This window comes from Oratosquilla oratoria, chromosome 12 (genome assembly GCF_046742065.1).
Source record: "Oratosquilla oratoria isolate Oo_2021 chromosome 12, ASM4674206v1, whole genome shotgun sequence".
Taxonomy (NCBI): Eukaryota; Metazoa; Arthropoda; class Malacostraca; order Stomatopoda; family Squillidae; genus Oratosquilla; species Oratosquilla oratoria.
Window position 1 is genome coordinate 9910954 of NC_134788.1, and position 14165 is coordinate 9925118.

Genomic DNA, 14165 nt, shown 5'->3' on the forward strand with positions numbered 1-14165 from the left:
ACACAGATATATATACATATATATATATATATATATATATATATATATATATATATATATATATATATAGATATATATATATATATACATTTCTATATGTATATATCATATATATAGATGTATATATATATATATATATATATATATATATATTTCTATATATAATATATATATTTCTATATATATATATATATATATATATATATAATATTTATGTAATGTGTTGTACGTGTGTTTTAAGGGCATTGTATGATTGTCATGCATTGTACTTATGAGTAGATTGTACATAAATAGTATGAAATTTATATCTATTATTTTATTAGAACTAATGTATTAATTGGTTGCACTTCGATATGCCCATTTTGTCAGAGGTAGTGGTAGTGTATGTTTCATGCCAAACCAGTCTGCGTCCCCGCAATGCAGTTTTTATTACGCCTTCAAAGTATAGGCACGTTTTGATGTAGTGCTGTAAATTGTAAAACTAATACACTGTTTTCCCTTGTAATATATTATTATTAGCCTCCCGCGTACATATGGTGGCACCGTGTAAAACACTGTGAACATTTGATTTTGTGTACCTATGTGTTCTGATCTTTGAACATTCGAGATATCTGGCTAGTCAGTTCGTGGCATCGTGTGTTTGTAATTTCTCTCCCCTTTCTCTCCCTCTCTCTCTGTCTCTCTCTCTCTCTCTCTCTTTTCAGCCAGGTGATTTTATTCAGTGCCATTGGAACGTTTCATACCAGTGACTTGAAACAAAATTTTACGTACTTAACTACAGGAACAGTTTTCCTTGGACGCACCAAGTGATTTTTTTTTTAAAGTAAATTAATTAAAGAACACGTGAATGAATAAATGAATATATGAACGAATAAATAGATAAATAAGTGAATGTGTGTGTGTGTGTGTATTCACCTCGGATCTGCTGCAGTATCTGTCGAGACAGCCAGACACCACCCTACGGCAGTGAGCTCAGAGCTCATTATTTGCCGATCTCTGGGGTGTATGAGTGTGTGTGTGTGTGTGTGCGTGTTGTGTGTGTGTGTGTGTGTGTGTGTGTGTGTGTGTGCGTGTGCGTGTGTGTGTTTAGAAACATAAGGACATATGAATAGGAAACACTATAAGAGGCCATAAGGCCTAGACTAGGCAGTTCTATGGTGGAATCTCTCGTTCATTCAGTTAGATTTTTTTCTTCTTCTTATTTTATGTACAATATATGTATCAAAGGGCTTTTTCCATCTCATAAGTGGGGGTAGACAAATCTGATGCTTTGCCAGAGTTATTCTCGTTCTTTGTCAAAATTTAATCAACTGTCATTTCTTTATATCTGACATTAATTGGAACAAATGAGATCGTCTTTCGACAACCAGACTCAAATCATCTGAGGCTTACCAGGACATAGTCATCATGCATAAGCCAAAATAAAGACGTCGTCCTTGTTCAACCACATCAAGATCAGTAAATTTATCATCCCAGCCAAAGATTGAGAAAGTCCTAATCAATATTTCTTAAGATATTTTACAAATCACCTCGCGAGTGATTACCCAAATAATCAAACCTGACATCTCAATACACCAGATATTGAAGACAGAAGCAAATCCAATCATATGTTTACGGTAAATACAGTATATATTCAGCTGAGGGAAGCCTCTGGTAGCCAAAGGCTTGAGTCAGTTGTACGACCCTTTCAAATGTATAGAGTGAGGTAAAGTTCAGGCGATATGCGTTCAAAAACGGGACCTGCTTAATGTTGGCGGAGACTTTTCCAGCCAGAGATCCTCTTCACGGGATTAGGTTCCAGCAGAAGGATTAGAAGAGTCATAGAAGTTATATTTAGTTTTTTCCAGGCGTCTTTGTTGTATATTTTTTCGTTCTTTTCGACCCACATGTTGTAATTCTCATCATTGGGGTCTGCCCTTGACCAAGGCTTTGTTGTGGTCATCAAGTTAAATAAGATGATGCCACAAGCCCACAGGTCGACGGGAGGGCCGAGGTATCTCTTCCCTTTGTACCGAAGGACTTCTGGTGCCATGTACGATTTTGTACCCACCATGCCTGTCACGAGAACTTCTTCGCCGTCAGTGATGAAAAGATCGGCAAGACCAAAGTCCGAGATCTTCAAAACCTTGTCTTTCGTCAGTAAAAGGTTTTCTGGCTTGAGATCTCTATGGACGACTCCTCTTGAGTGTATGTAGGCAACGCCGTCTAGCAGTTGCTTGAAGTAAGACTCGACCTCTTCCTCGTTCAGGTCAGAGAGACTGCTCTGGAGATTGCCTCTGGAGCAGTATTCCAGGTTGAGGCAGAGCATGTTGCCCTTTTGCTCCCAACAAAAGAGTCTGAGCACATTTGCGTGCGTCATCTGGATGTGGATGATCTCTTCTGACGAATATCCACGTTCCAAAGGTTGAGAGAGAACTACTTTGCAGGCAATCCTTGTCTTCGACCTCTTATTTCTCAATAAGAAAACTTTGCCGAATCCGCCTACTCCAAGGACCCTGACGTTGGTCCAGCCTGAAGAGAAGTTATAATGTTTCACGATTTCTTCGTTTCTCTTCAGGACTTTTGCGAAATCTGTCGGGGTGGCGGGCATCTTGGCAAAGTTTGCTGTTTGGTCCAAGTCAGCTCCTTTTGAAGTCCTCTCTCTTCTGTTGCTGCTGAGCTCCTGGAAGTAACGGCACAAGGCGAAGAATTCCTGGAGGATCATCTTGACGAGTAGATTCCTACAACGACTCAAGTTTCGAGGAGCAGGAACGATCATCACCATGAATGAAGATGTTTTCGCAGATTTCTGGTCACTTGGTGCACCTGAACTGACGTTCTCTCTCCCTCTCTTTGGTGCCCTGGTGGTTTCTGCAAATATATATACATATATATATATATATATATATATATATATATATATATATATATATATATACATATACATATATATATATATGAGCGGAAAGGGTGATGAGGTAAACGCCAAAAAACCGTTGGAGTTTATTACTAACGTTTCGTCCTTAAAGGATTTCCTCAGTTATTTTGCTAATTCTACCGTACCAAGAGAACCTGCAAAACATTCCAAATATATTACGTAAATTCAACATTAATGTAGTTTTTAACAATAAGAACACTGTAAGACAATTGCTCATAAATAATTCTGTCAATAGTGATAAAGGGTGTATGTACAAAATACCTTGTAAATCATGTAATCAGTTTTATGTTGGTCAGACTGCTAAAACGCTCAAAACACGAATCAACCAACACAAGAAATACGTTAGAGAGGGAAACCAATCTAGCGGCATTTTCAACCATATGAACCATTTCAACCACCCAGTTGACTGGGATAACGCTAAAGTCATCATATACAACAACAACATAACAGAAAGAAATTTAATTGAATGCAGTTTGATAAAATCTAGTAAGGGGATAAATGTTAATCTCCATCAAGGTTTTTTACAAATCAGATAGTTATATTTCTCATGAAATTTCAAAATGATTTAAATCATAATATAAATTATGAGCAGCTGTCCCATACTTGTTGGTTACCAGGACGGTTCAAACGTCCGTCACGTGTACTTGTCCACTACCTCTCCGAATACCCTCTTCACTATGTCTCGCTCAGTCATATATTCTGTACCTGGTTTCGTTTGATTATACGAAAGCACTCTGCTTCGTTAGTTTACTTTTCCTAGTGGTTACTTATGCATATATATACATATATTATATACATATACTGTATATATATATATATATATATATATATTGACATATATATGCACATGGGTGGCTAATAAAAATATATTACAATGGAAAAAGTGTAATAATTATACAATTTAAAGCACTAACAACAAATACGCGTACACCTTGAAGGCGTAATAGAAATTGCATTGTGGAGATGCAGTCTGGTTCCCCAGCAAAATGGGCATATGGTTTTTTTTATATATGCCAAAATATTCAGAAGTATGTCACAATTTCAGTGGTGTTGAAGTTTGACCAATATAGAGCACTATCATTTATACATTCTATTCAACCGTAAAACAAAAGACCACCAAGTTCTTGTCCAAGTTCACTATTAAATCTGCATCCAGACGACCGCACATTTGTGCGTAACATAGAAAAGATATACATATGTATATATATATGTATATATATATATATATACATATATATACATATATATATATACATACATATATATATATATATATACATACACATATATATATTATATATATATATATATATACACATACATATTATCTATTCCTCATTTACTTAATTATTTTTTATTCACTTGTCTTCTTATGTAATCATGTAACAGTTTATGATATTTATTTACAATACTCTACCAAATTTTGCGACCAAAACCTAGGCCTAATGAAGCTACCCTGACCAACTCCATTTTCGCTCCTTCCTCACCTGCACCATAACTTCAGTATCTTTCACTCCAGTCCGTTCACTCTTGTCCATTTTGCTCTTTTCCTGTTTTCCAAGGCCATTCCCAGTACTAATCTCTCCATTCCATTACCTTCTACTGTATTACATTCACTTGGCGGTAACCAAAGTCAACATGTAATTCGAATATAGGCTAGTTTTTAGCCTCCGGTGTCTGCAAAGGTTTTCTTACTCTGAATAAAATCGCCTGGCGACAACAACAATTAGCAAGAATGTAATATAGATGCTCAAAGGATAATCCACATGTTGCAGGCTAACTTTTAGTCGATTAACGTTATTTCATAGATTTATAAAATAAAAAGTGTGTGGGCAATGATAATTAATATAAAAGTTTCACAAAGACGACTAAATATTAAAGAAGTTTGGACCAGCAGATGCATCACTGTTATATTATTCATACAAATGGCACATATAATGTTCTCCTAAATGAACATGGTGAACATGCACACTGAGTGAACAAATAACACAAATCCAGTCTTCGGCATGTTGGCCATCTCGGAAATGTACTTTTCCCCTGGGAGACTCGAGATTGGTCTAGAGTTTTAGGAATGTCCACGACAAGCGCGACTGTCATCAACTCTAGCGACCTCGTTCGCCTGGTACAGGCCGGAGATAGGCTCGGCGGCGGCGCCTTCGCCGTGGCCTTTGCGTCGCTCCTCAACGGACAGCCAGTATGCATCAAGGCATACAAGGAGACCGCCTGCGCCCTGAGGGATATGCAGCAAGAGGCAAGAATCCTCGCTCTACTTGCAGGCCTTGCCGGAGTCCCTCGCTTGCATTACGTCTGCTACACGCCCCTTGCTATCGTCACGTCCTTCGACGGTCGCGACACTCTTGCGGGGAAGCTCCTGCAGGAGCCCCTCACAGACATTGATGCGGTCGACGTGCTCTCACAGGTCGCCAGGACCTTGAGAAGCCTTCAAGCACGAAACCTGTCCCACAACGATGTCAAGTTGGACAACATCGTGCTGCGGCAAGAGGGGTGCCGCTACGTCGCCACGATCATCGACTTGGGCCTCGCCTGCCCTTTTGGAATCGCGCCCTACCCACCCTGTGACCAATGGAGGCTCCCCCATTTGGCACCCGAGATTGCCCGGGGACTAGGAGCGAACTTCACATCGGATGTCTATTCTTTGGGTCACGCCATTGAACTCGTGCTCTCCCGCGTCACCGTGACCTGTTCCTCGGTCCACCTCGACCTGGTCGCCCTCGTCGCCGCCGCCAAGAGACCCAACCCACACGACAGGATCTCCATGGGCTCCCTGGAAAAGAGCTTGAGCGACATTTATTGGCAACTGCGGGAACTGTCTCCAAGTCATCTTCAGAGGATCGTCCAAGTCTTCTTCCGACTGCTGGCACAAGTGCGAAGCGTTATTGGAAACGTCTTCGTCACTTGCAGGAAGATTTTGGGCTGATGGCGAAGGTCATTTTCTATGCCTTCACTAAGGAACTACATCGGTGCTGTCGACGAGGAGAAAAATTCAGCTTACTGAGGGCTATTTTTTTTCCAAGGACCTATTTTGTATTTCAGTCAAAAATGACTTGAATAACGCTGGTTAAAAAAAAAAGTAGACTTGAATAACTTTGGTGAAAAAAGTAGAAGAAAAAACAAGGCAACAAATCTGCTTCTTGAGGGCTATTTTTCAAGACCTCTTTTTGTATTTCAGTCAGGGCTCACTTGAATAACAGTTCCCGAAAAGAAGAAAAAAGAAAATAATAATCTGCGGCTCTTCCTATTTCTGGCTACTTCTTTAACTCTTGGACAATTTTGAGCCTCTTGAGGCCTGTAAAGGCTTTCCTCAGCTGAATAAAATTACCTGGCGGCAGCAGAAAGACATATACAGTCACACATGAACGTGAAAATAGAAATCAATTTTCCAAATGGCTTTTTGTCAATTTATTATTATCTATTATTTACCTATTTCTTTATCATTTAACTATACCTATGCATTTGTTAATTTCATTTATTATTATTATTTATATTATTATAGTTTTTTTTCTATTTATTTATTTATCATTACTATAATTTTTCCGCATCCGACCTAGTTATGGACCAAAAGGTTTTAAGAGTTAAACACCACAAGTGAGGACGAAGCCTTTATTTGTACGACGTTTCGCTTATCTACAGCTTTTTGAAGTACATGTACAGCTTTTTCAAGTACATGTACAGCTTTTAGAAGTACATGTACAGCTTTTTGAAGTACATGTACAGCTTTCTGAAGTACATGTACAGCTTTTTCAAGTATATGTACAGCTTTCTGAAGTACATGTACAGCTTTTTGAAGTACATGTACGGCTTTTTCAAGTACATGTACAGCTTCACATGTACATGTACTCACTTACTCGTCAGTCTTGTCGGCAACTGCTACTTCCATGAAAAAAGGGTCCCCTGTCGGCACGCTCCTCCTTTGTAATCCTTTGTAATATTTGAAATCTTGTCACAAGTGATGCCACAAAGGCGTGGTGGTTTTATCTAATGTCCTTTCAGTAAAATGTCTCTCCATCAGCTGAATAAAATCGCCCGACGCTCCCTGCACAGTATCGATTGATAAGATTTTCTCGGTGACATATATTTATTTCAGCATATAAAAGAGCCCGGAAGGCATGGGAATTTAATCGATCTATTGATCATTAGCCGCGAAAGCATGATAACCGATGTAGAAGTTGGTGAAACTATTGCAAATAGCAATCACGAATTAGATTCAAACTGCTAAAAAAAAAAAAAAAAAAAAAAAAGCATAGAATAGATACTTGTGTATCTAAAATACCCGATTTTAGTAAAGCTCAGTTCATAGGACTATGTCAGGAGCTTCAGCTTACAGATTGGGAAGCAAACTTAAGCGAAAGACCTGTAGATCAGATGTGGGAAATATTTCAAAATACGCTTACTAAGATGATCCATACTTACTAAGATGATCCATACTTACATCCCGTCTTTATCATGAGGCATGTCCAAAGTGGCTTGACAAAGAAACTGAAAAAAGTATTACTATAAAGAGACAGGCTTATAAGAAATAAAAGTTCTCGGGTGCACCTAACGACTATCAAAGTTATGTAATAATACAGAAAGATTTAAGAAAGACAATAAGAAACGAAAAGGCTAATACGAAATTAATATCTCTGATAAATACAAAGAGAATCCTATAGTTACATTAGAGATAAAAAGGTTATTAGGAATCATATTGGCCCACTATTATCTGCTGACCCTCGACTTGTGTATTCAATTGAAGGAAAGTGTGATATTTTGAACAACAAGCTTAGCTCAGTATTCGTAAATGAAACACCTTAAAGTGAACTCCATACTGAAACCTGTGAAGTCTGGGGTGAACTTACTACGGTAAATATAAAATAAAAAATCAGGTGTAAAGAAAAACGTAAAGTTAATAAAACACCAGGGTCTGACGGTTGGCATCCAAGATTCTTAAAGGAAATGAAAAATCAGATTGTTGTTCCATTATAAATTATTTTCAAGAAATCCATCATATCCCGATATGTCCCGAGAGAATGGAAGCTAGCTAACGTTACTTCCATATTCAAAAAAGGCGACAAAAGGAAACCAAATAACTACAGGCCTATAAGCTCGACTTAAGTCGTAGGAAAATGATGGAAACTATCATCGGAGATGCTATCGAACATCATTTAGAAAGTAACTGTTTGATAAAAGATAGCCAGCACGGATCCAGACGGAAACGTTCTTGCATGACTTACTCGAATTATACAACACAGTCATCTCGAATAATGACAAAGGAAACAAAATAGATTTGATATATCTAGACTTTGCATGGTCAAGGCATTGGAGATGGTTAAAGGAAATGGAGAAAAGTGGGAGGTAAGCCAGTTGTTGTTTGCTGACAACGCTGCACTTGTGGCAGGGTCAGAGGGGGGATTAAGGGAGTTAGTGACAGAATTTGGGAAGATGTGCAATGGGAGAAAGTTGAAGGTAAATGTGGAAAAAAGTAAGATGATGATATGTACAAGGGAGAGAATGGCAGCAATTTGAAAGTCTTAATGGAGAAAGATGGAGGATGTGGATAGCTTTAGGTACTTGGGGTTGCATGTGGCAGGAAAGGGAGGAGTGGAGGTGGAGGTTAATTGTAGATTGAGAGAAGCAAGTAAATGTCTTCGGGATTTGAAAGTGTATAGTGAGAAATATGCATTTGGGAATGGATGCAAAGAGGAGATTATATGAAGGGGTGATGGCCAACAGCACTGTATGGGGCAGAGACATGGAATTTAAGAGAGGCACAGAGGATAAGTTTAAATGTGTTTGAGATGAAATGTCTGAGAAGTATCGTTGGATAGAGTGAGAAGAGAGCAGTTGAAGAGGAGAGTAGGGGTGGAAAAAGAGATGGGAGATACAGTTACCAAGAATTACAAAGGCGGAGCATGCCGACAGAAGACCTTTTGGTCCATATCTAGGTCGGATGCGAAAAAAATCATAATAATATATTAAATAAAAAACTATAATAATGTAAATAACAAATAAAATACATAAATAAATGCATAAGTACAGTTAAATAATAAACAAAAAGGTAAATAGTAAATAGTAATAAATTAACATATAACTAATAATAAATGAAAATCAGACAGACAAATGATAACAAAACAAAAACAAATAATATAAAATAAATTATAATCATTACAACATCTTGCTTAGGTGTTTATCTAAATGATTCTTAAAGCTTCGAACTGAACTACATTGCACTACCTGTGCAGGAAGTTTATTCCATTCATTAACTACACGGTTGGCAAAGTTGTTTCTACCAATTTCCATATTGAATCTATTTCTGGACAGTTTGAGACCATTGTTTCTTGTCTGATTCTCATTCAATGTGAAAATTTTGTCACTTTTGATGTTGTCAATTCCCTTTAGAATCTTAAAGACCTGTATCAAGTCACCTCTGAGTCTACGCTTTTTTAGGGAAAACAGATTCATATGTTTTAGACGATTTTCGTATAATTTATTTTTGATATTTGGAATTAGTTTTGTGGCTCGCCGTTGTACTTTTTCTAGTCTGTCAATGTCATTTATGAGATTCGGTGACCATACGGAAAAGCATATTCCAAATGTGGACGAACTAACGATTTATATAGCTTAATGAGTGATGGACTTTTGAAATCAAAAGATCGCGCAATCAGTCCTAGAATCTTATTTGCTTTCTCAGAGGCTGAAATACACTGCTTGGGTGATTTGAGGTCGTTACTGATAATTACGCCGAGATCTTTTTCACTATCCACTTTTGTTAACGAATTTCCAAATAACTTGTAATCGTACTTACTGTTATTTTTACCTATGTGCATTACCTTGCATTTATTTGTGTTAAATTTCATTAGCCACTTTTCAGACCATTGCTGTAATTTATCTAAATCTTCTTGAATATCTAATTGGTTTGAGTGATCATTTGCCACTCCGCACATTTTTGTATCATCAGCAAATTTGGAAACAGTAGATTTTAGTCCATGGTCTATATCATTTATATATACTATGAATAGAAGTGGCCCAAGAACGGAACCCTGAGGAACTCCACTTGTAACATTTTTCCATCTAGAAGTTTTTCCATTTAAAACAACTCTCTGTTTTCGACCATTCAACCAATTACTAGTCCAACCTAATAGGCTACCACAGTGTTGGGATGTTTTGGACACATAGAGAGAATGAGTGAAGAAAGATTAGTAAAAAAGGTGTGGAAGGCAGAGGTGGATGGAGTGAACTTGAGGGGACAACCGAGGATGAAATGGATGGATGGGATGAAAGGGGCATTGAGCAAGGAAAGGAAAGGGCAGGAAATAGGGGTGAGTGAAGAATGGCTGTGTATAAATGATACTGTAATGCAAGGGAGGGGGTGGGCGATGGGGGTTAGCGAGTGGTTATGTGTGAATGATATTTTGATGCAGCTCAAAAGGGTGGGGGGGGGGGTCACTGATTAAGTGAAGTGGTATTGCTGTGTCTTGCTGCATTGCTTCTGACCCAGGGTAATGGGAAGGATACAAGGATGACCCATCATCCATGAGGAGCTAAGATGAGAAGGAGGAAAGGGTGGCAGATGGGAGTAGAATGGGAGGGAATGAAATGGGTGGGAGTGGGTATATGCCTTTTGACTTTGGCTACCTCCCTGGTATGGGGGAAGACGCCCTTGGTATTTACACGTACATGCATATACCAAAGGCTTTTTTCCCCTTTATAAGGAAGGTAGCTGAAAAACAAAGGCATAGAAACCACTCCCACCTGTTTCATCCCTATCACACTCCACTCCCCTCCCTCTCATCTTGGCACCTCCTGGATGATGGGTCATCCCTGCACCTTGCCCACTGCCCTGGGTCAGAAGCAGTGTCGCAAGACACAGCACATCCACAGCAAGGCCGCTTCATTAAATCGGCGACCCCCCACCTCTCCATCCCCTCTTGCAGAAAAGGAGAAGACATGGAGAAGTCCCTTTGGGCTGTGTTAAATTTTTCTCACACATACTACCTCACCCCCATTCCACCTCATGGATCACATCATCCATATACAACCATTCTCCATTCACCCCTGTCTTCTGTCCTCTCCCATCCTTCTTCAACAGACATTCCCCTCTTCCCCAAAGCCCCTTTTACTCCATCCATCCATCTCATCCTAGGTCGCCCCCACATGTTCACTCCTTCCACACCTCTTTTACTAGTCTTTCTTCACTCATTCTTTCCATGTGTCCAAACCATCCCAATACTCTTTCATCCACCCTATCTCCCAACTCCCTTTCCACCCCCATTCTCCTCCTCACCTCTCTATCTAGCCTAATAACCCCTATCATACTTCTCAGACACCTCATCTCAAACACATTCAAACTCCTTCTCTCTTCTTCTCTTATGTTCCATGTTTCTGCCCCATACAGTGCTGTTGGCACAATCACTCCTTCACACAATCTCCTCTTAGCATCCATTCCCAAATGTCTATTTCTCATAACACTTTTTAATCCACCAAGGCATTTACTTGGTTCTCTCAATCTAAATTCTACCTCCACCCCCATTCCTGTCACATTCACACCCAAGTATCTAAAACTATCCACTTCCTCCAGTCTCTCACCCTTAATACTCACTTCCAATTTGCTGCCACTTTCACCCCTTGTATATCTCATAACCTTATTTTTACCCACATTTATCTTTCTTTCACACACTTTCCCGAACTTTGTCACTAACTTCCTCAATCCCTCCTCTGATCCTGCTACAAGCACAGTATCATCTGCAGACAACAACTGGCTTATCTCCCACTTTTCTCCATTTTCTTTAACCATCTCCAATCCCTGACCCACCACCCTAGCATTTACCTCTTGCACCACCCCATCCATGTATAAATTGAACAGCCAGGATAACATAACACATCCCTGATAAAGTCCCACCTTTACCTCAAACCACTCACTCTCTCCATTTCTAATCCTGACACATGCTCTACTACTCTTGTAAAAACTCTTGACAGCTCCTAGAAGCTTTCCTCCTATCCCGTATATCTGCAATACCTCCTACAGTGCCTTCCTGTCTACCCTGTCATAAGTCTTTTCTAAATCCATAAAAGATAAAAAAAATATCCTTACCTTTTCCTATAGCTTTCTCACATATCTGTCTTACCACAAAAATCTGATCTACACAACCTTTACTTGTCCTAAACCCAAACTGTTCCTCACCAATTACTCCCTCTGTTCCTCTCCTAATCCTCTCAATTGAGACCCTCCCATAAGCCTTCCCAACTACACTTAACAAGCTAATCTCTCTGAAACTACTACACTCACATTTGTCCCCTTTTCCTTTGTAAAATGGAACTATACAGGCACTCCTCCAGTCCTCTGGCACTCTACCCTCTCTTAAACAAACATTAAATAACCTCACCAGCCAGTCCACCATAACTGTACCTCCTTTTTTTAGACATTCTGCATGACATCCACCCATACCAGGTGCCTTACCTACCCTCATCATCTTAACAACTGCCTTCACTTCATCCTTCCTTATTTCTCCATTCTCCTCACTCATCATGGTCATTTTCTTAGCACTTCCAAATGCCACTACCTTTCCCTCCCTATCCTCCTTCACATACAACAACTCCCTGAAATACTCTACCCACCTTCCTCTCACTGCCTTCTCTTCCATTATCATCTCACCATCTGCACCTTTTATCTTTTCTTCTCTACTTGATTTGCCTCCTCTTCCTCTCTTAATTTCTTTCCAAAACGTTTTTTTATTACTTTCAAAATTTTCTGTCATACTTTTACCCCATTTCACATCTGCTCTCCTGTTTGCCTTCTTTATCTTATACTTTACTTCTCTTCTCTTTGTACCTCTCATATGATTCTCTCGTCTTATTTTGTAACCAATCTGTGAAAGCTCATTTCTTCTCTTCTACAATATTCTTTGCTTCTTCATCCCACCACTCACTACCCTTCCTTCTGTTTCCTTCCATCCTCCTTGTTCCACACACCATCTTTGCACACCTTGTGACTCCCTCCCTGAACCATCCCCATCCCTCCTCCTCTCCTAGCTCTACTCTATCCTTCCCTCCCTCCCACTCCTCTCTCAGCTTCTTGTACTCCTCCTTTTCTTTCTCATTTAAGCAGTTCACCCTAAGCACCTCCCTACCTTTTGTCCTTTTCCTCTTTCTCCATCTACCCTCCCATCTCATCTTACCTTCCACCAGAAAATGATCTGATATTCCCCCACTCTCTCCCCTTAGAACATATACATCCTTAACTCTTCCTATTATACTCCTATCTACCACTACATAGTCCATTGATGCTTTATCTACCACCCTTCCATCCACCACCCTCTCCCATGTGTACTTATGCTTGACTTTCTTCCTAAACACTATTTGCTATCATCAACTTTCTTTCTAGGCACATCTCCACCATCTCTCCACTACGATTCTTTTCTGGAACTCAACATTTCCCAACCACTCCATTTATTGGAATATAAATGAAATGGATGGGAGTGATTTCTATGCCTTTTTCTTTTTGGCTACCCCCTGTGTAAGGGGGAAAAAGCCTTTGGTATATGTATGTATGTACCTATCCTAGCATTAAGGTCTCCCAAATGTTTCTCCCTAATCCCTCTATGCACTCATTTAAATCTATCCAAAAAGCCTCCCTTTCTTCTACACTCTTCTCACTACCAGGCCCATATGCACTTACAAAAACCCACATCTCCTTACCCAGTTTCACCTTCATCCACATTAACCTTGAATAAACCTCCTTCCATTCCACTATATGTTTACCTATCTCTTTACTTACTAGTATAGCCACCCCTTCTCTCCCTTGCCCATATAGACCCTAAAGTACCAACTGCATGCTACTTTGCCACAATAACATGCAGACAATACTTTTCGTCGCCGGAATCATATATACTGACGTGTCAAATATATATACCCTATATATATATGTATATATATATATGTATATATATATATGTATATATATATATATATATATATATATATAATGTTTAAAGTGTGCTTTTGTGTTGATGTGTCAGGGATTGGAGATGGTTAAAGAAAATTGGAGATGGTTAAAGAAAATGGAGAAAAGTGGGAGGTGAGCCAGCTGTTGTTTGCAGACGACACTGCGCTTGTGGCAGGATCGGAGGAAGGATTGAGGAAGTTGGTGACAGAGTTTGGGAGAGTGTGTGATAGAAGAAAGCTGAAGATAAATGTGGGTAAAAGTAAGGTGATGAGATGTACAAGGGGTGAAAGTGGCAGTAGTCTGGAAGTG

General features: G+C 39.3%; 2 protein-coding genes across 2 annotated transcripts; one reads left to right on the forward strand and one right to left on the reverse strand.

The window, feature by feature from the left end:
* Window positions 1–1744: 1744 nt before the first annotated feature.
* On the reverse strand, window positions 1745–2764 carry LOC143030183 (serine/threonine-protein kinase Chk1-like). Its single transcript, XM_076193346.1, has one exon. The coding sequence runs from the start codon at window positions 2762–2764 to the stop codon at window positions 1745–1747; it is 1020 nt and encodes a 339-aa protein (XP_076049461.1).
* A 2224-nt stretch (window positions 2765–4988) lies between these two features.
* On the forward strand, window positions 4989–5855 carry LOC143030184 (serine/threonine-protein kinase StkP-like). Its single transcript, XM_076193347.1, has one exon. The coding sequence runs from the start codon at window positions 4989–4991 to the stop codon at window positions 5853–5855; it is 867 nt and encodes a 288-aa protein (XP_076049462.1).
* The last annotated feature ends 8310 nt before the right edge of the window (window positions 5856–14165 follow it).